Raw genomic sequence first — 26,886 nt, 5'->3', positions numbered from 1 at the left:
ACCGGTAAAGTAGAATTAAATGTTAACGCAGGAGCAAATGTGCAGCACTACACAGGCAACTGCTGCCATTGCCTATAGGTTTTCTTATAGAGATGGGGAAAGCAGATTTGTGAAGAAAAGAGAGGGAGGAAGCAAGAGAGAGAGGGAGAGAGAGAGAGAGTTTGCCAAGCTGTTTAAAACCTTGTCAAAAGTAATTAAGGAATTGCATGGTGCGAGTTACCCAAAGGACTCTAAAAAAAGAGAGAGACAAAGAGGGAGGCATCTGGCTTTAGAAAAGGGCTGCTGTACTGTAAACTGATGAGAAGTGATTGTAACTGTACTATCATTTAATCAACAGCAAAATAGATATCAATACCAAGGTAAACACACCAAGGTAAGCTATACAGTACTGTTTGGGGCTTATAGAAAACATGCTGTAATAATCCCTTTACTGTATTTTTTATTTATTTTTTCCTCATCTGATTAATCATTTTATTCCGACACCAAAATCCATACTCCTACAGTATGGCGGCACGTTTGTCGGTTTAATCCTAACTGGTGGTGTTGCAATTAACAGAGCCTCTGTAGTTGGAAGGGAAACCAAGGCCTCTCTTCCTGCATGGATTCACAACACTAATGGGGTGTCATGATGATTCTTCAGCACACCGAGTGATCCGTCAGACACTACCCAGCAAGGGGCTCATAGTGACTAGTGAGAGTGATATGGGGGCTTGGTGGGAGAGCTCTACTGACACCCCTAGGCTGGTTTAGTGTCATTAGCAGCACAGCCAGCGTTGTTCTCGGTTCAACCTCCCTCTCTCTTAACTGCTGTACTGAATGGCTATCCTGTCCTGGAAATGCCAGCTAAGCCCCCAGTCTGTGCTCTACGCAGGAGCTCTTAATGCTCTCTCCCAACACACACACACCTCCCTCTTTCTCTCCCTCTCCCTGCCACGCTCCCACGCTTAGGGAACAAGGCTCAACCAGTGGTGGTGGGAGAAGCGGGACTGGAGTGTTTAGTGCTGTCGTCACTGCTCTTGATTGTTTGACCCTGGGAGAAAGTTCTGCCACAGGGGGAGATATGTGTCTGAAACCGAGGGACTGGAACAGACAGAATAGGAGAGGGATACCGCGAGCGTGAGAGCCTCGGCTCAGGCTTTGACCATTCAGCTACCGGACGCCAGTGAGTATGGTGTGAGCCTACATGTAAATTAGTGTAAATTAGTATGTGTAGGAGAAAATATGTGAGTGTGTATGAGTGTATGTAAGAATGTGGGTGAAGTGCTAAGCCTCCTGACAAATTTTCACATCATTGCGACATCACATCACCTTGAGTTACATGTGCATTAAAGGTATCCGACCTCCATTGCCTTCTAACTAAGTGGTGATAATTGCAAACAATAACCTTTAGTCTAGGGAACATAATGTTCCAACTGAATTAATATCTGGTGTGTGTGACCAAAAATATCACCATGGATTAACCTTCTGTTTTGCTTTGACTCGACCTGGGTATTCATTTGTGGATGTCTATCATCAATGTATTACGAATTATTCATACAATAAGTTACGAATATGCAACGTTACCAATTTGTTGTGGCTAACATTAGCTAGGTGGCTAAAGCTAACGTTAGGTATGAGGTTAACGTTAGCTAGGCTAGGGCTTAGGGGTTAAGGATAGGGTTTGGGATAGATTTAAGGATAGAGTTAAGGATAGGTTAAACGGTTAAGTTCAGGGAATGTTCGAAGCGGGCCCTAGTGGCTCAGTAATTGCTGTGTTCAGTTATCAAAAGCACTTTGATGAGTTTAGTTAATTGTGATGGGTGCAGGACAAGAGGAGTTCAGAGAGCTTTTCAGAAAGAAACAAACTGGGCAACGCAGGCCTATTCAGCTAGAGCCTCAATTTCCAGCAACAGACAAAGGCAGGCTGGATGAGGCCGCTGTCAAAACAGTGCACAGAGGTACTTAAAATAACTGCCGCTGTGCTTTAATTTATTGCCACCCTTGCACGATTCACTATTTCTTTTCAAATATGTGGAAATTTAGAAAAAATCAATAAAATCGAAATTGAAACTGATATTTTTCACACCGAAGTCAAAAAATGGCCAAATTAATTTGGTTGGAGGCAGGTGATTCTCGTTTTCCTGGTAATTTCTCAACTGCGGTAGGTTGCCTACATTGTGAAAACAGCCATTCAACCAGTTTTGAAAAGAGAAAATTCTGCTCCATTGCACTTCATTGTAAAGTGCAAGGGAACCAATATATAAGTGCGCAACTGTATGTAAATGCAAGTTTGATGAAAGCTCCTCTACAACTTCTGCATCCCTCCGTTAAAACTACCTATTAATTGTATTATTATAGTGAACCAGATTGACCCAGACACAACTGGGTGACACAAACACAAAAGGGGGGAAACACAAACACACACTTACGCCTACATCTGCCAGGGGCAGGTGTGTCAAGCCGGGCTGGATAGGATATGGAATAATATTCAATATGTAATCCCCTGTTATCTGCCCGTGTGACAGAGACCTACTTCCTTGTCGCGAAGGTATTTCAATCAGATTAAAGACGGTATTAATCCAGAGACAGACTGACTCCACTCCTAATAACCAGCAGACACACACAGCATTATCCACAGCCTTACCAGCTGCTTTATCAGTCTCTACTCTTTTTAATAGATGTTCTATTGTGCAATACAAAAAAATAACTGTTCCAAGAAATGTATCATTTCATTTTCATATACTTGCCACACTAAATTAGTGAACTGATTTGTTTTTTGGGGTGAGGGCCATGAACCCAATCAATATTATACATGGAGTGTATAAAACACCTGATCTTTCCATGACATAGACTTACCAGGTGAATCCAGGTGAAAGCTATTATCCCTTATTGATGTCACTTGTTAAATCCACTTCAATCAGTGTAGATGAAGGGGAGGAGACAGGTTAAAGAAGGATTTTTAAGCCTTGAGACATGGATTGTGTATGTGTGCCATTCAGAGGTTGAATGGGAAAGACAAAAGATTTAAGCGCCTTTGAACAGGGTATAGTAGTAGGTGCCAGGCGCACTGGTTTGTGTCGAGAACTGCAATGCTGCTGGGTTTATCATGCTCAACCGTTTCCTGTGTGTATCAAGAATGGTCCACCACCCAATGGACATCCAGCCAACTTAACAACTGTGGGAAGCAACTCAATATTAGGAAGGTGTTCTTAATGTGTTGTCCAACATATCCATGTTGCCGTCGTTATTCCAATTTGGCACATTGAGACAATTCTATTTTATCCGCATCAAATCAGCAGTTATAATCTTAATTGCTACGTCTGTATAAGTAATCACATTCATCATAAGATGCTACTTGTACTGAACCTGTAGTGGTCTGGGTGTAGCTGGTGCAGAGGAGTCAGGCACAGGACAGCAGAGATGAGTAACACAAGTAACTTTACTCAAATATTCCAATAACATGTCGTAATACCGAGCCCACAATAACGGACCAAACATACATAAAACAATCACGCACAAAAACCATGGCGAAAACAGAGGGTTAAATAATGAACATGTAATTGGGGAATTGAAACCAGGTGTGTAAAACAAAGACAAAACAAATGGAAAATGAAAGGTGGATCGGCGATGGCTAGAAGGCCGGTGACGTCGACCGCCGAACGCCGCCGAACAAGGAGAGGGACCGACTTCGGCGGATGTTGTGACAGAACCATACTATTGTATTGAACACCAAGTAATCATGGTGACTTCCATGAAATTTCAACTGAAAAAGTGAGAGAAAAAACTGTACATTCTGTATTTCTGTTACTAAGAAAGCATAGTATCACTGAGCATGCATGATCTCAAGTAAAGGAAACTTTGGGCATCCATCGTGATGTACCTGTACTTCACCTCATGATTCTCTTGCGCTGTTAGGTCAGAGAGGTCAGACGAGACCTTCCAAACACACAACTCAGACACATAGCCTAATTCTAACACTGAACCTTATAACTACACTGAGCAGCGTGTGCATTTTTACACTCAAGCCACAGGTGGCATCTAAACACACTGTCATTTAAACAATAAATAGCAAACAGTAAAATATATTAAAGTAAGATTCTATAACAGTTGGCCTCCCGAGTGACGCAGCGGTCTAAGGCACTACATCGTCCGGGTTAGGCGAGGGTTTGGCTGGGGGGGCTTTACTTGACTGATCGCGCTCTAGAGACTACCTGTGGCCAGCCGGGCGCATGCAGGTTGACCTCGGTCGTCAGGTGAACAGTGTTTCCTCCAACACATTGGTGCGGCTGGCTTCCGGGTTCAGCGGAAGCCAGCCGGCGGTCATGTTTCGGAGGATGCATGACTCGACCGTCACCTCCTGAGCCCTTAGTGGAGTTGCAGCGATGAGACAAGATCGAAATTGGGGAGAAAAAAGTATTATTGATTCTATGACAGTAAAGTTTTGAGAACAGTAAAGGTGTGTGACCAATCCAGGTTTTGACTGCTGAGAGCAGGAAGGAGGGTGACTGACACTCAGTGGACACTCATAGGCAGATCAATCTGTTAAACAGACCTAGCAACAAATGACTAGCCTGGCTGCCAGTCTGTTTCTGCTCTCATGTCAACTCGCTATGGAAATGTCATGCCAAACATGTTTAGCATGACAAGGAGGGGAATAGCAAAATAGACTGGCACACAGGCTAACAATTGACTAGCACTGGCCTCAGGCTAATCAAATTGCAGTCATTTAACGTGATCAACAACATAAAACAAAACAAACATGAAAGGATTACCGGAGGGAGTGGTTCATTAGTCAACATTAGTCATAATGAATTACGGTAAATAACACAAGTTGCCTTGTTTTGGTGTAAGACATAAGCCTAAAAAATGTCAGAGAAGGGAAAATATTGAGGATTTAAAAGTTGATTATACAAGGAGCCAAAAAAAGCTTTCAGGCACTGAGAACACTTAATGGACACTGAGGTGGGGTTTAGCAAGAGAGGCCGCAGTGAAAGTCATGTCACCCGGGCTGGTTACCGTAACTGCCTTGGCAGAAGGCTGTTAGGAGTGAACAAAGAGGGACTAAATTGTTTGTAGCAGTGGTTCCCAATCAGGGGTACTAGGCCTATCCACAGGGGATACATGAGAAGACTCATAAGACCCTAGTCCTACTGGTAAAATGCACGAGGGGCTACTTCACGGGTACACCGGGCAGAGCCAAATTCAGTAGGTAGTAAAGTAACCAAAAAAGGTTGGGAACCACTGGTTTATAGTATTAGAAGGAGGACTTGCGGTGAATGCCAGGATGTAAACAAAGGGGAAATGGTTGTCAACTAGTGCTGGACTGACTGTACTTCATATTGGAAAACAAACAGTCTTAATCACAAAAGTTTTTTGGGGATCCTGGTTACCTAAATGCTGTCAATAATGATTTGCATATAATACAGAACTTAATATCCGGTCTCTGCTGGATTAAGTTATAAAAATGTAACACCGCTATTTTGCTGCTGGTTTCTGTGGGTTGCAGTTGTGGCTGAGAGACTGGAGGCTCAGGAGGCTAGAGGAAGATGTTGACCCCATGGGGGTTGTTCCTCTGCCAGCTGGCAATAATCACATCCTACCATGTCATCAAAGGTAGGCCAGAGTTCAATCAAACTCTCACTGTGGGGAATAGCGGTCTTGCTTCTTCAGTTGCCTCAACATGAAACTGCAAATACTGTGTGACCACTGGTATCATGTTATGGTTTTTGTAATTAATCACTTAAACCAAAACTACAATGCCTCCTGGCTTAATAAAGAGAACAATGCTACTTATGGTTGAACCGCTAATGAACATAAGTCATTGACATTTCATTTAAGTAATTGAATTGAGAGCCATTGACCCCAAATCTGTGTCTGTTGATTGACAGCCAGCCTCTGCCTGGGTGGGTCGGACATCTTTGCAACGGTGAGCGAGAACAGCCCCGTAGGAGAGTTCATAGCGAACCTCAGCATCATCGGGGACCCTACAGGAGTCAATAGCATCCGCTTGTGCCTCACCGGAGAGAACGCCAATTGGTTCTACCTTGAAGGGAGAACCATCAGGCTAAACTCATCCGTTTTAAGAGTCCTGGATCGAGAGGTAATAAGACATCACGCTGTTGCTGTCCTTCTGTTTTAATTCTTATACCAGAAAACCAGTTATCAGTTTTGATTGAGTAGGACACATTAATATCTTTGACAGTTCATACTTAACAAGTATAATTAATAGCTTTTTCTCTCCAAGCGCCATGGATCTGTTTTGATGGCAGCATTAACATGTTATGAAGATGACATAATACAGGTAAGGCATCTCAACTAGGCCTACAGCATGTTATTCCCAACCTTTAAATTTAGAATGTGAACCGACTTAAAATGAAGGAGAGGAAATACCTAAACTGAGTTTCTGAAAATACTGTTTTCTTTCTCTAGAGTGAATACAGGGTCATAGTTGAGATCCTGAATGAAAACGACAACAAACCAAGGTTCTTTGAGAAGACTATACAACCACGTTACATAAGTGAGGTAAAGATACATCTCTAGATCACACTTTGATGATATAGATACTCTTGTGTTTCAGATGCATAATGACAGGTCTTCTGTATTTCATCAATCCTCAGCTCACTGCAGTCAACTCTGTAGTCTTCACCGTCAAGGCCATCGATGCTGATGGAGACAGCATCACCTACATCATCGACAGAGCCTTGGTATGAAAAATGGCGCCAACAGATAGGGCTGCCGTGCTTCTAGCTCTTAAGAAACCCTGCAGTATTTCGTTTTTTTTTATGTGTTATTTCGTACATTATTAGCCCCCCCAAAAAATTGTGTTATTACATACAGCTGGGAATAACTTTTGGATATCAGAGCAGCAGTAACTCACCAGTATTACGACTAGGAATACTACTTTCCCAACTCAGATCCTTTGTTCGTACCCCCCAGGACAATTGAACTGATTTCAGAGGCTGATCCAAAACACCGCCGGTGGAGGAGAGCTACTCGGAGTGGACTTCTAGTCCGACTCAGGAGGCCTGCACACCACCCACCACTTCTGAGTATATTACTAGCTAATGTTCAGTCTCTGGATAATAAAGTTAACAAGCTCAGCGCGAGGATTTCCTTCCAGAGAGACATCAAGGACTGTAACATACTCTGTTTCACGGAAACATCGGGATATACTGTCTGAGTCCATACAGCCAGTTGGGTTCTCAGTTCATCGCGTAGACAGGAATAAATATTCTTTCCGGGAAGAAGAAGGTCGGGGGTGTATGTTTCATGATTAACTACTCATGGTGTAATTTAGATAACATACAGGAACTCAAGTCCTTTTGTTCACCCGACTTAGAATACCTCACAATCAAATGCCAACCGTATTACCTCGCAAGAGAATTCTCTTCGGTTATAGTCACAGCCGTGTATATTCCCCCTCAAGCCGCCACCACGACGGCCCTCAAAAGAACTTCACTGGACTTTATGCAAACTGGAAACCACATATCCGAGGCCACATTTATTGTAGCTGGGGATTTTAACAAAGCAAATTTCAGAAAAATGCTACCAAAGTTCTATCAACACATTGAATGAAGTACTCGCGCTGCTAAAACACTCGACCACTGCTACTCCAACTTCCGGGATGCCTACAAGGCATGACTCCATTTTGCTCCTCCCTTCCTATATGCAGAAACTCAAACAGGAAGTACCCGTGCTAAGGACTATCCAACGCTGGTCTAACCAATCGGAATCCACACTTCAAGATTGTTTTGATCACGCAGACTGGGATATGTTCCGGGTAGCCTCAGAGAATAACATCAACGAATACACTGATACGGTGACTGAGTTTATCAGGAAGTGTATAGGAGTGTATAGGAGACTTTTAAAACCTACATTAACCAGAAACTGTGGATAGATGGCAGCAGTTGCGCAAAACAGAAAGTGCGAACCATCGCATTTAACCATGGCAAGGTGACTGGGAATATGGCTGAATACAAAACAGTGTAGTTATCTCCTCCATAAGGCATTCAAACAGGCAAAACGTCAGTATAGAGACAAAGTAGAGTCGCAATTCAATGGCTCAGACACGAGTCGTATGTGGCAGGGTCTACAGACAATCACAGACTACAGAGGGAAAACCAGCCACGTCGCGGACACCGACGTCTTGCTTCCGGACAAGCTAAACACCTTCTTCACCCGCTTTAAGGAAAACACAGTTCCACCAACGTGGCCCGCTACCAAGGACTGTGGGCTCTCCTTCTCCGTGGCCGATGTGAGTAAGACATTTAAGCGTGTTAACCCTCACAAGGCTGCCGGGCCCAGACGGCATCCCTAGCCACATCCTCAGAACATGCGCAGACCAGCTGGCTGGAGTGTTTTCGGATATATTCAATCTCTCCCTATCCCAGTCTGCTGTTCCCACATGCTTCAAAATGTCAACCTTTGCTTTCTTGGGTACAGGAACAAAGGTAACTGAACTAAATGACTATCGCCCCGTAGTATTCACTTCTGTCATCATGAAGTGATTTGCGAGACTAGTCAAGGATCATATCACCTCTACCTTACCTGACACCCTAGACCCACTTCAATTTGCATACCGCCCCAATAGATCCACAGACGATGCAATCGCCATCGCACTGCACACTGCCCTATCCCATCTGGACAAGAGGAATACCTATGTAAGAATGCTGTTCATTGACTATAGCTCAGCATTCAACACCATAGTACCCTCCAAGCTCATCATTAACCTCGAAGCCCTGGGTCTGAACCCCACCCTGTGAAACTGGGTCCTGGACTTCCTGACGGGCCGGCCCCAGGTGATGAAGGTAAGAAACAACACCTCCACTTCGCTGATCGTCAACACTGGGGCCCCACAAGGATGCAGTCTCAGCCCACTCCTGTACTTCCTGTTCACCTATGACTGCGTGGCCACGCACACCTCCAACTCAATCATCAAGTTTGCAGATGACACAACAGAAGTAGGCCTGATTACCAACAATAACGAGAGCCTACAGGGAGGAGGTGAGGGCCCTGGGAGTATGGTGCCAGGAAAATAACCTCTCACCCAACATCATCAAAACAAAGGAGCTGATCGTGAACTTCAGGAAACAGCAGAGGGAGCACCCCCCTATCCAAATCGACAGGACCGCAGTAGAGAAGGTGGAAAGCTTCAAGTTCCTCTGCGTACACATCACTGACAAACTGAAATGTATTCTATCCTACTGTATCTTACTCTATGCCGCTCTGACATTGCTCGCCCTAGTATTTATATATTCTTAATTCCATTCCTTTACTTTAGATTTGTATGTATTGTGTGTATTGTTGTGAAATTGTTAGATATTACTTGTTAGATATTACTGCACTGTTGGAGCTAGAAACACAAGCATTTCGCTACACCAACAATAACATCTGCTAAACACGTGTATGTGACAAATAAAACTTGATTTGATTTGACAGTCCCATGAGTTTGAACTTACAGAGAATCATAATGGGACAGTGTGTGATAGAATTTAGAGAGTATGAAGAGTTAATTGACAGCAGTCAAACTGTATTTGTACCAATAAAACTCCTCGCTCTCTAGTAGGCAATTCACCACAGTGTTGAATCCTGTTGTCATGTTCCTGTTTATTTCAAACAATGACCCAATATATCCACTTATAGTGACAACCCAACATCTACTCAAATTAAATCTATTTTAATGCTCCTGTACCTCCTAACCTTGCTGATTACACCTCTGTGTCAATCACTTGGTAGACCATCTGTGCACTAAATTAATGAGCATTCATTTCCATGTTTCCTCTCATCCCAGCCTGATGCCAGCTACTTCAGGATAGACCTACCCAACAGTGGTAAAGTGATCCTGGACAAGCCATTGGACTATGAGACCAAAACCCAGCTGCAGCTAGTCATCTACGCTGTGGTAAGACCTGCTACTTATCAGACCTGGGTTCGAATAGTATGTGTTTTCTTTCAAATACTTTGAGCGTCTGATTGAGCCTGTCTGAGGTACCAGACGGACGGGGTTGCACTTCTTGGGCTATTTCAGTGAACTCATTGAGTCAGACATGCTCAATCAAGCACAGCTGAAGAATGTTAAAGAAAACAAATACCATTTGAACCCATTTCTGCTACTAATCCCCTTTTTCATTAATCAACAAGAACACATTGAGGCCAGAGGCCAATAATTCTGAAAGCCAGAGGCTATTACTGTGTACTCCCTGCCTAGTCATATAATATAATTATAATCTGAAAATATGTCATCTATTACTATGCCACTGCCTGACTAGACGTGTATTATAATCTACTCAACTATTTATGAGTAAAGCCACCCTCAAATACTCTGTGGAGAGCAACCAATCATAAATAGTTACAATGCAAAGCACATTGCATCTTGCAGGCAGCATCATTCTCTAACCTTAAATCTCAAATGCTGTGGAAGGACATGGCTGGGCTGAATACTGGTCTCCCGACCATGTCTTTGTCTTCCCTTACAGAAAAAAAACACATGAATTTCATGTGAACACGTGATTTTGTGTGATCTCGTGATGAAATGTAATTTCATGTGAATTTAATGTCATAACATGTAACAACATGTGAAGCAACATGTGACAACATAAAACTACATGTGACAACATGTGATCACATGGAAGAACATTATCTCATGTGAAACGAATGTTAAATAAATGTGACATGGGGAGGAAACATTTCTACATGCAATACCATTACATTTTAGTCATTTAGCAGATGCTCTTATCCAGAGCGACTTAGAGTAGTGAAGGCATACATTTCATACGTTTTCATACATTTTCTTTTTTTCCCCGTACTGGTCCCCCGTGGGAATCGAACCCACAACCCTGGCGTTGCAAACACCATGCTCTACCAACTGAGCCACACGGGACCTACACATGTAGTGACTGTATTTTCTTGACTGTATTTTTAATAAGGTTGGGATTTAATTTTAAGTCCAAAGTGTAGCAATACAGTCGAAATCGGTTACTGACACAGACATTGTGGCATAGCAGGAAAATCGGAACACTGTAAACCAAGAGGTTGTGAGTTAAAATCACAGGTAAGACATGTTGAATAATAATTACTGCATAAATAAACATACACAATGTAGTATTGTTTGTTAAAGTTGTTAAGTTGAAAACACCATGTTAAAAGTGCTGTGTGTATCACGACTCTGGATGTGGCCCAGATGCAGACACAGGAGGCAGATAGTTTGATTCTCTGAATATTTATTATAACAAAGGGACAGGCAAAGGGCAGGTCGAGGACAGGCAGAGGATCGTAATCCAAGTCAGAGTCAATCAGTGACAGAACGGCAGGCAGGCTCAGGGTCAGGACAGACAGAAAGGTCAGCACCGGGTAGAATAGAAAACAAAAACTTGAGAACAGCAGAAACGGAAAACATGCTGATAAGACGTGACAAGACGAACTGGCAACAGACAAACAGAAAAAGCAGGTATAAATATACAGGGGATAATGGGGAAAAATAGGAGACACCTGGTGGGGGGGGTGGAGATATGCACAAGACAGGTGAACAGATCACGGTGACAGAGTGATTATCATAATGAGTCATTATTGTTCGCAGGGCATCACCTGTGAAATCTCATGTGAAAATTTGAATCCACATCCAAAAACACATGGTTTCACATGTGCAAAACATGTAAAAATGTCAAATGTGAAATTGTGATTTTCCACATGTGAAATCAATGTGGTTTTTCCGTAAGGGTTTGCTCTCAGTCTTGCCAGGTGGAAGAGTTTTCCATTATATTGGGTGTCATTACTGAAGCTTAGATAAAATAATAATAAATATCTACTCCAGGAAACCAACACCAAGGAGTGGTACAACACTTCCGCCTCTCTGACTGTGAACGTGAAGGACGGGGACGACCAGTACCCTCAGTTCCTACCGTGCACACCTATCTCCCAGGACAACAACCACACGATTGTCTGCACCAATCCCATCTACGCAGTCAACATCACAGAAAAGGACCAGGTCATGACTACTGCTTAGATCTTTCATTGTAGAATTTTAATTATATGGATGTGCATACTGCATACACTATTGATTCTTTTTTTGATTAACCCTTAATATATTAACCAGGAAAGACACTTGAAGTTAGAAATCTCTTTTGCGAGGGCAACCTGGCAGGAGTCAAGATGTAACAATTGATTGATTAAACAATCCATGTGGATTCTAAGATGCAGTAATTCTCTGGTTTCAGGACATGTTACTGCATTTCTCTCCTGGTCCAATTCATGCCGAAGATGGAGACAGAAGCCTTGATACGCCTTTGCTCTACTCCATTCTCTCAGGTGTGGGCCTACCTAATAGTGTCTGCTTAAGCCATAGTCGCCAATAGGCATTTTCAAGGCCTATTGAGAGGCCAGTAGACGGCTCTAATGTTTCTTTTTTGAAAGGACTGCACTGCAGCCTTACACTTGACAGACGTGAACTCATATGGTCATTCTGTGTGACGTCCCGTGTATTTACCTGTAACACATGTGCCTCAGGTGCTGACAAAAACAGGTTTCAGATTGACAACCAAACAGCAGAGATCACATTGACTAGACGGGTGGAAAACAGACACCTGACACCTATATTCCGACTACGCATCATGGTAAGAAAATAACGAATGAAACAACGATAAAAGCACTAGTATCAGTAGAGTGCCTAATCAAAAAGCCACAAATGAGACAATAGGCACAGTACTAAGAGCCTTTTAAAAATCTAATTTGGTAACCGAATAGATCTGAAATGGGATCTTCCTGGACTGTTTGACATTGAAAACAACATCAATCATCTACAGGCATCTCAGCTGAATGACCCAAAGAAGTACAGTGTGGCGACAGCGCTGGTCCGGGTGCTAGCAGAGAACCGGTTCCCTCCCCTCTTTAACAGAACCACGTACAAGGGCTTCATCGTCGAGAGCTCCAGTCCGGCCACGCTAGTCTCCACCTATGGGAACGAGGTGCTTCTCATCCAAGCCATAGACCAGGACTTCGTAGATGTAAGCAATGGGACGATGTGTGTGTCTGACTAAATTTAGTTAGTTTAAAGGGATCATAAACCAAAGTATTTTCATCCCATCTTGGTTCCTGGTACATCCTCTCTCGGTTCACCTTCCCTCCATTCACAGGGGGTGAATCCAAAAATGCATTACTCTCTCCCGCCCACATCAGCCACAACTGCACTGTACCACATCACCCAGGAAGGGGTTATCATCGCTAAGACCGACCACCTACGACCCTTTGAGAGGCACATCCTAGAGGTACGGTCATAGTCAGACAAATATATACTGAACAAAAATATTAAATATAAAACGCAACATGCAATACGTTACAGTTCATATGATGAAATCAGTCAATTGAAATAAATTAATTTGGCCCTAATCTATTTATTTCACATGACTGGGAATACAGCTCTGCATCTGTTGGTCACAGATACCTTAAAAAATGGTAGGGGCGTGGATCAGAAAACCAGTCGGTATCTGGTGTGACCACCATTTGCCTCATGCAGTGCGACACAACTCACATACAGTTGATCAGGCTGTTGATTGGGGCCTGTGGAATGTTGTCCCACTCCTCTTCAATGGCTCTGCGAAGTTTCTGGATATTGGCAGGAACTGGAACTCGCTGTCGTACACGTCAATCCAGAGCATTCCAAACTTGCTAAATGGGTGACATGTCTGGTGAGTATACAGGCCACGGAAGAACTGGGACATTTTCAGCTTCCAGGAATTGTGTACAGATTCTTGCGACATGGGGCCGTGCATTACCATGCTGAAACATAAGGTGATGGCGGCGGATGAATGGCACGACTATGGGCTTCAAGATCTCGTCACAATATCTCTTTGCATTCAAATTGCCATCAATAAAATGCAATCGTGTTCGTTGTCCATAGCTTATGCCTGCCCATTGCAGAACCCCACTGCCACCATGGGGCACTCTGTTCACAACGTTGACATCAGCAAACCGCTCACCCCCACGACGCCATACACGTGGTCTGCGGTTGTGAGGCCGGTTGGATGTACTGCTAAATTCTCTAAAACGACGTTGGAGGCAGCTTATAGTCGAGAACTGAACATTTAATTCTCTGGCAACAGCTCTGGTGGACATTCCTGCAGTCAGCATGCCAATTGCACACTCCCTCAAAACTTGAGACATCTGTGGCATTGTGTTGTGTGACAAAATTGCACATTTTAGAGTGGCCTTTTATTGTCCCCAGCACAAAGTGCACCTGTGTAATGATCATGCTGTTTAATCATCTTCTTGATATGCCAGACATGTCAGGTGGATGGATTATCTTGGAAAAGGAAAAATGCTCGCTAAGAGGGATAAACAAATTTGTGCACAACATTTGAGAGAAATAAGCTTTTTGTGTATTTGGAACATTTCTGAGATATTTTATTTCAGCACATGAAACATGGGACCAACACTTTACATGTTGCATTTATATATTTTTTTCAGTGTAAAACCTGGATTTGTTAAACAGGGACATTTGGTTTTACTAGTCGTCCCTGGCTAACTGTATAGCTAGGTTAGACCAATAAGTGGTCCAGTAGTAATACAACTGTAGGTAACACACACATTAAAATGTGTTTAATTTAAGATTAGGGTTAGAAATACACATAGAAGACTTTTTTGGCTAAAATCTACAGTTCTCTGTAATATCATTATTTATCCTATAGGTGGTCGCTATGGATGAGGAATCAGGTGAGGTTGCTAAAGCCTCAGTCGACATAGAGCTGCTACAAAGAGGCCAGCCAGGTAAGTACTGAGTATTACTGACACGTCAAGGGGGAAAGGGCGGGTTAGGATACAGGAACCCCACGTACAGAACACACACACACACACACAGTATCAGCTCTTTAACAGTTAGGGAAAGTCACAATGACAGTACTGTGCACACAACATATGGAGCAGATCAACACTGGTTAATCCACTAGGGCTCTCTGAATGTCAACAAAGAACAATACTATTTTCTTACAGTGTAGCCTATAGATGCAGGAAAGACATCAATTGAACTCAACCAAAACAATGGAAATGCCATGGCATGCCAGGCAACTATACTCACGTGTCCCCCATGGGGGAAAGATTCAGAATCTCTTCATTGCCCCCCATCAAAAGTAGTTTACAGTTAGGCTATGGTATTTCTCACTATTTTGGGATAAAAATCTGAATATGGTGCTTGTATGGATGTCAACCCCAATACATGTTCATGTCATTGCCACCAACCAACTCCATTACACTTAAAAACGGCTTCACCACAGATTTCTATATGCCTTGCTATGCTACCAGCTTACACGAATGGCAGTTAACAGAAATCTTTTCTAACCCCGAAATTGACTATTTCTAAATATTATGCAGCGAAAACAGCCAAATTGTTTAGTAACCACATTGTGGGCCTGTTAGAACACAAAAATCATGACGGATTTAGGTGCGCAAAATGACAGCGTCCTTGTTCTTTCCCCCACGGTCTGCATTCCAAATTATTGACACCCTTGATAAAGATGAGCAAAAATGACTGTATAAAATATATAATTGAAAGACAGAGCTACAGTATATTGTATGCTCCAAAAAAATGGGAAACTATATTATTTTATACTAATACAATTGCTCAGAGAAAGAGATTTTGTTTAACAAGTAATATAATATATTATATATATATTTTAAGCTAGGGGTCAAAATTATTTATACCCTGTTTTCATTACCTTACCTTGCGAGGATAACGGCACAAAGCCTTTCTAAAATGTCCTTTATATCCTTCGTATGTGCTTATGGACTGCCCTCTTCAATTCAAACCACAGGTTTTCAATGTGTTTTAAGTCCGGAGACTAAGATGGTCATTGCAAAATGTTGATTTTGTGGCCAATTAACTATTTCTTTGTGGCTTTTAATGTGTGGTTGATCTATTCATTAAATATTTGTGACCTTATTTGCATAAGAGGTGATAAGAAGCATAAGAATTGATCCATGCTGGACGACTTAGAACAAACCCGAATGACATAATGCATTTATTCTTTAAAGTTATTGTCTTGCTGGAAGATCCACTTATAATCTCCCAGTTCACCCCCCCCAATGCACGGTCAATCACGCCACTCCAGACAACATGAATACAATAGGAAGAGTTAAGCCAGTCAACTGGCTGGACGTCAAGGATGAATGAGTAGGACTCTGCAGGGCTATGAGCACAAGCCGGTGCAAAGTGAACCGGCTTGTGCTCATAGCCCTGGACCAGTTGTGCGGGCAGTTGGACTTCATACGCTAAACCGTCTCTCCTATCCCTCCATCCTTTTCTCCATAGTTCCACGGACACCTTTTGGAGAAGAGCGGTTGTTCAGAGACATGGATGTGAGGATGGCTGGCGGTATCATGGGTGGGATGCTGCTGCTGTTAGTGACCACCCTGTTCCTGCTGATCCGATGGGCCAAGAGGAGACGGAGACGGGACCCGGCCAGACGAGGGGCTGTCGCCCTGGGGAAGCACCCCAATGTGGTAAGGGCTGCTCCATGTACACGTAACACACACATTGTATCCACACACGACTCTCACACACACACAGTGGCAACTAAAGCACGCACACAAGTGAAAGAAAGATATTGATCCAGGTGTTGAAATATTGAATGACCATTTGCTGGCTAGTTGCGACTGAATGAATGCTCAGGAATGGCAAAGACACATAAAGTATAAGCATGAAACAACATGTAAACCCACTGAGTACTACAGTCAAACACAATGAAGCAACTAAGGACAGCTCGCTTATACAACCCTAATCTGAGCTAAATGTGTCATTAACCAGGTTTTCATCCAACCTTTTTATGCAAGTAAAAAAAAAAGTTGTTGGTGAACTTTCCAAATGTCGACAAAACCAAATACGCAACGTAAAGTGAGAAATTCCGGAGGAAACACCTTTATGCGCAAATATTGATACAATAACCATCATATTGAAGTAAACTTGGAGTCACGCCATGATATGCTGTGTGGTCCTCCCACTACGACTTGGGAAACTATGCAGTTTATTAGGCTACTGATGAAATAAATGATGATGAACTTCACAGGGTGGTGAAAGTGCACGGTGATCTTGATGCTCCTTTCCAATAAATATCAAGGGTCTGATTCTGGTGACATGATGATCGATGCTTGACTGCCATTTGACAAATAAAAATATCCTCACTTCTTATCTATAATAATCTCATCACGTAGACTAGCCTACCCGCACTGTATCTGAGAGCTGTTGGCTAGAACGCACATGCCAATACCATAGTAGGCACATTTGCTATTTAACACAACAGTTTTTGTGAAAAAATGTTGGGAGTGGAAACCACACTGGTGGAAAAATGCACATATTTTCTATATGCAGGTTTTAGAATATTGGTATGACAATCTGTCGCCAATTGGATGGAAACCTAGCTACTGTCAAATCTAAACTAATCGACCACTTATCTAAACTACAGCGTAATCCAAGGCAAAAAAACATTGGGACTAATATATATATTTTTAAACATGTCTGTAACGCCATATCAACTACAATCTTTGAGCTCTGACTCCTAAACCAGTGGTTGGCAGAACAAGTTAAAACTCAGCATATCAGTCTTTCTTTCCTCCCGTCCTCACTCTCTCCCTCTATGCCCCTGATGTCTTTTTTCACTAATGCTGTTTATATAGAGCTTAAGGGGGTTCCAGATGGTGAGTTTTCATGAATGCATTGCTTTGACGTATGCACTAGAGTGATGTTGTGGTTGTGACAGTGAGATGGTGTAATGTGTGTTAAATGTTTACATGTGATGCACTTCCATTGCATAATTATGCTAATTCAAGTATGGCACCTGTGGTTGTACTGTGACGTCGTGGTTCTGCATTGTGTTTTGTTTTCTCAAGATGCAGCAACAAGAAAATGTAGTGCAGCTTGAGAAAATGTATTATGGTGAACTCTGTAAATGTTACACATCGGTGATGTGTAACAGTAACACATGAAACATAATAGTTACATGTACAGTACAGCTCCAAAAGTATTGGGACAGTGGAATTTTTGTTGTTGTTTTGGCTCGGTACTCCAGCAGTCTGAATTTCAAAAGATACATCAACTGAGGTTAAAGTGCAGACTGTCAGCTTTAATTTTGCACCATTTTAGGGGACCAAAAGTATTGGGACAAATTCACTTACGTGTATTAAAGTAGTAAAAAGTTAAGTGGCCCCATATTCATAGCACACAATGATTACAGAAAGCTTGTGACTCTACACATTTGTTGGATGCATTTGCTGTTTATTTTGGTTGTAGTTCAGATTATTTTGTACCCAATAGAAATGATTGGTAAATAATGTATTGTGTCATTTTGGAGTCACTTTTATGTTTCTAAACATTTCTACATTAATGTGGATGCTACCATGTTTATGGATCATTCTAAATGAATCGTGAATAATGATGTGTGAGAAAGTTAGACGCACAAATATCATACCCCCAAGATATGCTAATACAATAGCAGGGGAGGCTAGCATTTTTGGTGGTTATGATATTTCTGCCTCTGTACCTTTCTCACTATCAGGTGACAGGAGACAAAGGGCTGTGAGACATGGGTTTACATCTACACACATGAAAGTAGGAAGTATACGGAGGGTACGGGACAACAGAGGACGAACAGCAGAGGGGCTAATGATTTTGGAGCAGGAGGGAAAGGTCTCGGCTTCCAGGGATGTAGCCGCGGGGCTATAGCGGCGTGCCAGCGCATCCGGTTTGACCTTCTTGGATACCGGTTGGTGCTGCGGAAGCAAAGTGGACCGGGCCTTACTGAAACCCTCCCGGAGGTCCTGGTACTCCGTAGGGTTGGCGGAGAGGTCCAGAGCAATTTCCAAGCCCCCAGGAATATGTCCCGGGGCAGGCAGAGCTGACTTCAGGCAATGAGTGTGGCAGAACAGGCTCCAGCCCACAATGGCACCAGTAGGCCAGTCAATCGAGGGATTGTGTCGCTGGAGCCAAGAGAATCCCAATACCACGGGAACCTACAGAGATTCAATTAGCAGGAATTTTATCGTCTCGCTGTGGTTCCCCGACACTCGTAGGTTGATGGGGTGGTATGGTGGGTGACCCGGCCTATAGAGTGCCTTTCCAGCGCTCTAACATCCATGGAAATGGAGAGGGGTTGAGTGGGGATGCCCAGCTCGGACGCCAGGGTAATGTCCATAAGACGCATATCGGCCCCCGAGTCGATGAGTATCTGGAGAAACTTGGACTGGTCGCCCCACAGTAGGGTGGCATGGAGAGGGGGTTGAGTAGGGGGAGAAGCAACATTATCCTTAAGACCCATCAGAGTACTCATTCCTACCAATGAGCTAGGTCTCTTGAAGGGACAGGTAGACACATAATGACTGGCAATATCGCAATACAGACAACTCTAGGTGTTAAGTCTGTGTATGCATTTGGCTGGAGACAGCCTTGCCCTGCCGAGCTGCATCGGCTTGGGAAGGGACAAATCAGCAGTCTTCGGAGGCTCTTGGAGGAACTAGGGTAAGCTCGGATCCTCTCGGAGATGAAGATGCCGGGGACTTCCAGAGTTCATCAATGCAAGGTGGGATCCTTGAGTGAGCGTTTGGGACCACAATCAGACCTCTTCTCCCTCCTACGGTCCCATAGCCGACCATCGATCCGAATGGTTAAAGCGATGAGTGAGTCGAGATCCGTCGGAAGTTCCCAGGCTGCAAGCTCGTCCTTTACTTCCTCTGATAATTCGTGCAGGAACGTGTCGAACAGTGCTTCCGGGTTCCAGGCACCCTCCGCTGGTAGCGTGCGGAAATCCACCGCATAGTCTACCACACGGAGGGAGTCCTGCCGAAGCTGGAGTAACTTCCGGGGAGCCTCTCTCCTGGACACCGGAGCCTCAAACTTCTCACCTCCGCTACGAATACCTCCAGACTGAGGCAGACGGCGGATTGTTGCTCCCACACCGCCATGGCCCAGGCGAGTGCCCCCCGGACATCAGCGTAATAATGTACTCTATCTTCGAGCGGTCCGAGGGGAACGAAGAAGGCTGCAGCTCAAAAATGAGGGAGCACTGGGGGAGAAAGGCCCAGCAGGTTCTGGAATCTCCATCGTCGTGCTCCGGGGGAGGTAAGCGGGGTTCCTGGGAATCCGAGGTGACGGGGCTGCTACCAGCTGGGTTACTGAGGGGCATGGATGTTACCATTGTGGTAGGCTGCCTAGTAGGCAAACCACAGAATTGCTCCCGCAAAGCGGACGTTCGGCCACGTCTTGGAACCCTTCCATCAGACCACGATGCAACTCCTCGTGTCTACCAATGAGGGCTCCTTGGGAGGAGATGGCGTTGCGGAGCTGGTCCAAGTCTGCTGGGTCAGTCATGGCCAGTTCATACTATCAGGTTTCAGGTAAGGTGCAGACTGTGTTGAAGTAACAATGTGTATTGCAACAACAGGGGCAGGCAAACGACAGGTCAAGGCAGGCAGGGGTCGATAATCCAGAGTAGTGTGGCCAAGGTACAGGACGGCAGGCAGGCACAGAGCCAGGACAGGCAAGGGTCAAAACCAGGAGGGCGAGAAAAAGAGAGACTGGGGAAAATCAGGAGCTGAGAGAAAACGCTGGTTGACTTGAACAAACAAGACGAACTGGCACAGACAGACAGAAAACACAGGTATAAGTACCCAGGGGATAATGGGGAAGATGGGCGACACCCGGAGGGGGGTGGAGACAAGCACAAGAACAGGTGAAACAGATGAGGGCGTGACACTCACTCATCCTTACTCCTGATTCATTCAGGATTATTCGTAATCATGGTAGCATGGTAGCACAGAGCCAAAACATTTTTTTTTTTAAATGTCACTGTCCCAATACTTTTGGAGTAATTATTGTGAGTTTGGTGATGAGGTGAAATACTGACTTGCTTATGTTTTGCATCGTAGACTGAAGCCGATTTATGGTCAGTACCCAACCCCATGTGTAAGTGGAATATTATAGATTCAGTCATAGAATAGATCTAGTATCTATCTATATGGATTCAGTAAGCCAATGTGTGGTGTTTTAATATTTCAAAAACGGAGTGGCTTCGTGACCAGATTCTCTGGAAGCTTCTTCCCGATAGCTAAACAACCGTACCTTCTGCGTATGTGCTAGTTCGGCTGGCCAGAGCTGAAACGGGCGACTCTGGCAAATTTCAATGATGTGCTGTCTATCATATCGTTTGGTGTTGCGAAATAACTGCGTTAGGCTACATGTTATGTTGTCATGTAGGCTAAATGCATTTGGTTTCCCACCACGTTTAGGATAAGGATATTGCAAAAAAAATTGCGTACTGCTTATGTTTGTGCTACTGCAATATCCTTAGTTACAACAGACAGAGAAGGTTGTAGCTACATGCTAATCATGTACTCTTAAATTAGCCTACAAAATAGATATTTTGGGGGAATGCTCTTTCAAAATGCTACAGGGTTTTTATTTCAGCTGTTAAAAAATGTGTGCGTGAAGTAACACATGAACAGAATGTGATACGGTTGTTTAGCTCTGTGGAAGAGGCATCCTGGGAGGCGGGGTATGGGCATGGAGGGGCAGTTTGATCTGGTCGTACAGCCTCAGCTTTTCAAACGTGCTGAATTGTTTGTCCATAATTGCCCAATGTACTTTTGAAATTCTGAACGAGACCAATGAGACTTTTGCACGGACAAGGACAACACTGCATCAGTTGGAACATAAGTCACAAAGCAACCATTTCAACTCAAAGCAACCCTCTAAATGCCCCTTCTTTCCGTGATCGACAGGTGAACTCGGGCCGGCCCATGATCCCCCTGATCGAGGAGGTCTGCTACCAGAACAAAGGGTTCAGCATAGACTACGAGGCCTCGGGAGGTTCCGAAAGCCTCCATGGGAGACATGGGGTCTACACCAGGAAACAGTCACTGATCCCACCACAACCACGCTCCCACAGCAGCTATCCAGACTGCGGCTCCAGGACCGTAACAGGCGACATGCTGCCTATACTGGTGATGCCAGAGCCCTTGGTTAAAAACCTCACTCCCACCCTACTCTCCAATGGCAGGAAAGCTGACAGCACCATCAGCATGGGGGCTGTGACGAAAGACGAGAAGGAGAAGGAGAGGAATAAGCAGAGGGATATGGAGAAGGAGGAGGAGGGGGAATGGGAGAAGGAGTGGGAACGCGCCGTTGACACAAAAGAGAAGAGATATTCCGAGGGGGAAAGGACGGATAAGTCGAGAGATGTTTTGGGTGCTTCTAGTGGCGCTTCTAGTGAGACCGCAGATGTAAGCGAGACCTCTGAGGACCGAACAAACACAGAAAAGCCTCAGAGTCACAGAATGAAAACACACCAAATCAGAGATCCCAAAGACGGACACAAAAGCACTTCTGAAGAGGAGTCTGAGACAGAAAACCAATATAAGAATATGCACTCAGTGATCTGTCTTTCAGACGATTATGACATAGCCATGGAGGATGAAGCTGGCGCCAGGTCCAGTTGCTCCAGCATCAGGACGTCGACGGGGGAATCGCAGCGCAGGGGCTCAACGAAACAAACCGGCGACCAAGCAAACAGACGACCAAGTAACCCACAGATGCACCATTCAGACTCACACTCTGGGCTTCAGACTCACACTGAGGAAGATGCAAAAGAACTCTAACCATTTATTCAAAAATAAAACGGATATTATGGAGCCAAACGAACACTGTACACAGACAAAAATGTTTATAAATTGTTTTGTTTTCTCAGTGTTTTTTCTCTCTCCAATTCCAAATGATTATTTTGGCCTAAAAGAGCTCAATCACTTTTCAGGTCTTGATTGAGTAAATGGACGAATGTAAATCTGATAACAGAAACGTGTGTTTTCTGTAAAACAGTGTGGGACCAGACTTAATGTGAATGAAGTCATTCGGTATTACTTTCATTTGCAGTGTTGAAGAACTAGTATTTCAGGAATTAAAGTCATAATGTAAGCGCATGCAATGTAACTACAGTGCTAGGGAAGCTACTCTGAAAATGTAGTTTACCAAGCTACCAATTACTTCACACTGGAAGAAATGAAGCTACACTAAAGCTACCCTTAAGAAAAATATAGTTAAGTAAACTTAATTTGAAAAAGTAGTTCACTACATCCAAACTACTATACTTAGTTAAAAATTATCATATCTAAATCTGAAATGCCATAGACTACATATTGCAAGAACAAATCACTCTGGAATCAGATGTTAACAGAGTGTGTAGTGAGAATTAGGCACACAAAATGTGTTTCAACTGAGAATTAGGCAGGTCTGATGCCAAAAAAGAAAGAAAATTCTTACCTACTTCACCTATATTTTATTTTATCGTTGCAACAAAGTAGTGTGTAGTTCCAGTAGTTAGCTACACTGCCACATGGCAAAAACAAGTTATTAACTACTGAAAATACTACCAAGATTAGAATTTTGCTACTGCAAAATGTAATTAAATTACTTGTTGAACTACACGTAGTTCACTACTCCCGAACACTGTGTAACTATAGTGTACAGTGATTATGTGGCGTCACTAGTGTTTGCTTTAGAGTGTAAACCGAAGTTTCATACTGTAGATGTTCACACACGAAGACATTAGTGTTGTTTCAAAAACAATGGTTCAACCCCACTTGAATGATGTGTTCAGCACATTGCAAATAAACACATTTTGTGATTTCAGTAACTGTTTCAAAATTGTGTTTTCTTATGAATAACTGGAAGGAATGGATGTATTCCATGTGCAGCTATGATAGAATGATATTGGGTATACTGTATATGTAACTATGATATTTGTATTAATGTATAATTGTAGCTAGTAATAACTAGCTAAAAACTACAACACTTCTCTTAAACATAAAGGCACACTTTCAATCACTGAGAAAAGTTAAGTTATAGTAGCTTTATAGGCTTTTAATTGCCCTTGGGCTTCCTGAATCACTCATCCTGTCTGCCACGAGGCTCAGCAGCAGCCATGTTGACTTCCACGAGCCTGAACGATTGGACGAGTAGTGCTACGTGCATAAAGACTTCCCTAACAATGCCCATGAGACGTTGACGAAACACCTGGCCATGGGCTGGAGGGTGTGGCTAAACAGTGCCCCGAACAGAGGTGTGATCACCTGTTCCCCTAGCGCTACGACTAGTCCCACTATCAACACCTGTGTGCACACGGGTAAAGACAGGTGAACTAAATGCAACCTAATATAATATACTTTGAAATAAGTGAATTCTAGTATCTGAATATACCCATGTACATCATTATCCCTCTGAGAGCAACTTTACCTTTATGACATACTGTGTGATGAAGCTGAGCAGCTCTATGATGAAGGCAGTAGCCGGGCTGAAGGGGAAGCTGATGGACTGGAAGATTCTGCTCCAACACCTGTGGATCATCTTATTCCCCCTGCGGAGACAAAATAAACTTCAGCAAGAAGGTCAATTTCAACATGGATAATGAACAAAGTGTGGCAAGAAAGGTTGCCACTACCTGTGCAGGGAATGGTCAGAGGCGTCGTCATCCTCTGGGCTCATGCTCTCTCTGTGATGGGGTGACATATGCACAGGTCTGTGAAAAGGAAACAAAAATCTCAAATACTTTATTAATAATCCATCAATAAATTGAATACTCAATGTGCACAACCAAACAACGCAGAACAACCAAACAATGCCAGAGTCTACATCCTTTGCAAGGGGCTGTGAGCTGCTGTGTGATTGCTTACCTATCCTCCATGTGGTTGTTGGCTGTCCTCTCACCTGCTGCCTCTCTCTGTCTGTCCCCAGGATTTGCATGAGCCCTGTCATCCTCTCCAGGCTCCTTAGAGAGGGAGAACACACATCTCTCACACCACTCTGGACATCAATCACACATCCACAGACTGAACTGCTTTTAATTGTGATTCATTTTCAGTTATTATGTCTGTATGACATGTACTGTATATACTGTAGTACTATCTCTTTAGAAGCACTGTTGCCTTTAGAGATGTGTCCCTTTTATAGAGGTTAAGGGGTGGAACAGACATTAGTACTGCAAGACATTAGACATTAGCAATGTAAGTACAATTGGTTCGTCTCGCTCGCTGCTGTGTTGCCATCGATTGTCTTGCCCCGGGGGGCCCTTCATAGTGTCCAGTTTCAGGAGAAGATGCTGGAGTTTGTCCTTTTTCAGAGAGAGATCTATCAGAGAAAATAAAAATAATACATTAACTTTAGCTAAATGCAAACCAAACATTAACTAGGCCTACATTTTGAATAATTTTGCATCCTAGACAGTGAAAGGCCAATTTCTTAGGGTCATGCTCTGATTACTACCTCATGCTGTGAAAAACATGATTCAGGTACATTACTATCAACAAATCCACCCAGTATATTTCCCCTTTGCCCTGTCAAAGACCTCTGACATTTCCCTCTGACCACTGACCTTTGACATGGCGTTCCTTCTGGGCCCTGAGATGGGAACCGGCCTGCTGTTTGAGATGGAGAAGGTACTCATGGCTGCTGGAGGGATTGTTGTAACTGGAGGGTCCTACATCATTATCTTCATCATTCACTTTGGTGCTACAGCCCTCTATGAAAACACAAAGCTTTCTACTCAAGTGATGTTTTGTCTTGCCTCAGGAAAGTCCTAGTTAGTGGTTTTTGATTGAACAGGGCCCTCAGTCAAGAGATACACTTCAATGCAATCTAGTGTTTGGAATATAAGGAGTGTCTCATCATGATCAATGGACAGGAAGTTATCATCGATGACCTCATAATTCTCTGCCATTTGGCTTTTGCTGTGATTGGTGGAGGTGACATTTACAGGTGTGCTTGGACCTTTACTTGAGAGATCTAAAACCTGCCCTGAGACAGAGGCAATACCCAAAGGTAATCACCTGCTTTTGACAGTTGTTAGGCCTAAATTAACATTATGTAATCCATTCAATCATCACTCGCCTGCAGTATTTTTTGTTCCTATCATTTGTTATACAAATTCAGTGCTCTCTTTTACCAGGGTTGAGATTGTTCTCCATAGGCTGTGATGGTGGGATAACATGCCCTGACACCAGCCCTTTCTCCACGTACTGAGGAACATTGCTGATCACCCTCTCGGTGGAACATCTGCAAAAACACATTAAACCATAGTGTTGCGCTCATAAGCCAGTTATCCAATTAGTGGCAGAAGAAAAACAACAGATAAAATACAAAGCAAGTTAAGCCATGGCTGTGATGTTGGGTGTTGGCTGTAATAGAAGGCTATAAACTACAAAACAAATAAACAGTTGGCTGTGATTTAGTATTCTACTGTAGTCGGCATGTATATTGTGCCAGTAACTGCAATGCAGGTACACTCAGCAAATACACTAATTTTGCATCTACACTGCCTCCACAATTTCTTTCAAACATTCAGCAGGGGGTCTACTACCTTGAAGAATTCAAAGAGTTCTACTCGGAGGCAGACACAAGGTCCTCTCTCCCTGTTTTGATCCAGTGCCCATGAAATTATGCCTAGATATGGGGAATGTGTTAGAGAAAAAAATTAAAACAGTATGCTGGTGAAGTCAATGGATCACATTTTAATTATTTTACTCACCATAGTGAAAATTAGGTCAACTCTAGTGCACTATGGTATCACAGACTTGCATACAATTCATTTACTGATGTTTAGAGAACAGAAAGAACCCATGCAGGTTATTCCACATATCCCTTCCAAAATGAATGTTTCCTGCTATAATTATGTGTATGGAACCACTTGTTGAAGTGGACGGATGAATAATGACTACAATACCACCTATCAACTAAATCAGCAACCATTACCATTCTCCTAGCAGCAGGATAGTAATGGAAGCACTATCCTGCCACTAAAGTGTCAATACTATCTCAAAATGTCTACTTATTATAAACATTTTTAGATACCTAAGTAAACATTTCTAGATAATATCTAAACATTTATAGAT

The 26,886-nt window shown here is 43.3% G+C and overlaps 1 protein-coding gene across 3 annotated transcripts; it reads left to right on the top strand.

Moving 5' to 3' along the window:
* The first annotated feature begins 910 nt into the window (after nt 1–910).
* LOC106609137 (cadherin-related family member 5) lies at nt 911–26,886 on the top strand. Of its 3 annotated transcripts, none has more exons than XM_045721912.1 (15): nt 911–1,162; nt 5,486–5,592; nt 5,868–6,079; nt 6,224–6,280; nt 6,409–6,501; nt 6,597–6,683; nt 9,770–9,880; nt 11,789–11,962; nt 12,192–12,282; nt 12,481–12,587; nt 12,777–12,977; nt 13,107–13,238; nt 14,658–14,736; nt 16,274–16,464; nt 24,734–26,886. In XM_045721912.1, exons 2-15 carry the CDS (start codon nt 5,526–5,528, stop codon nt 24,770–24,772), a joined length of 1,641 nt encoding a protein of 546 aa, XP_045577868.1. In that variant the 5' UTR covers nt 911–1,162; nt 5,486–5,525; the 3' UTR covers nt 24,773–26,886. The 3 variants fall into 3 exon arrangements, with proteins under 3 accessions (XP_045577868.1, XP_014063085.2, XP_045577867.1); XM_014207610.2 differs by lacking the exon at nt 24,734–26,886 and adding an exon at nt 21,730–23,632; XM_045721911.1 differs by lacking the exons at nt 6,597–6,683; nt 24,734–26,886 and adding an exon at nt 21,730–23,632.

Source organism: Salmo salar, chromosome ssa07 (genome assembly GCF_905237065.1).
Source record: "Salmo salar chromosome ssa07, Ssal_v3.1, whole genome shotgun sequence".
NCBI lineage: Eukaryota > Metazoa > Chordata > Actinopteri > Salmoniformes > Salmonidae > Salmo > Salmo salar.
This window is presented reverse-complemented; position numbering and strand designations above follow the sequence as displayed.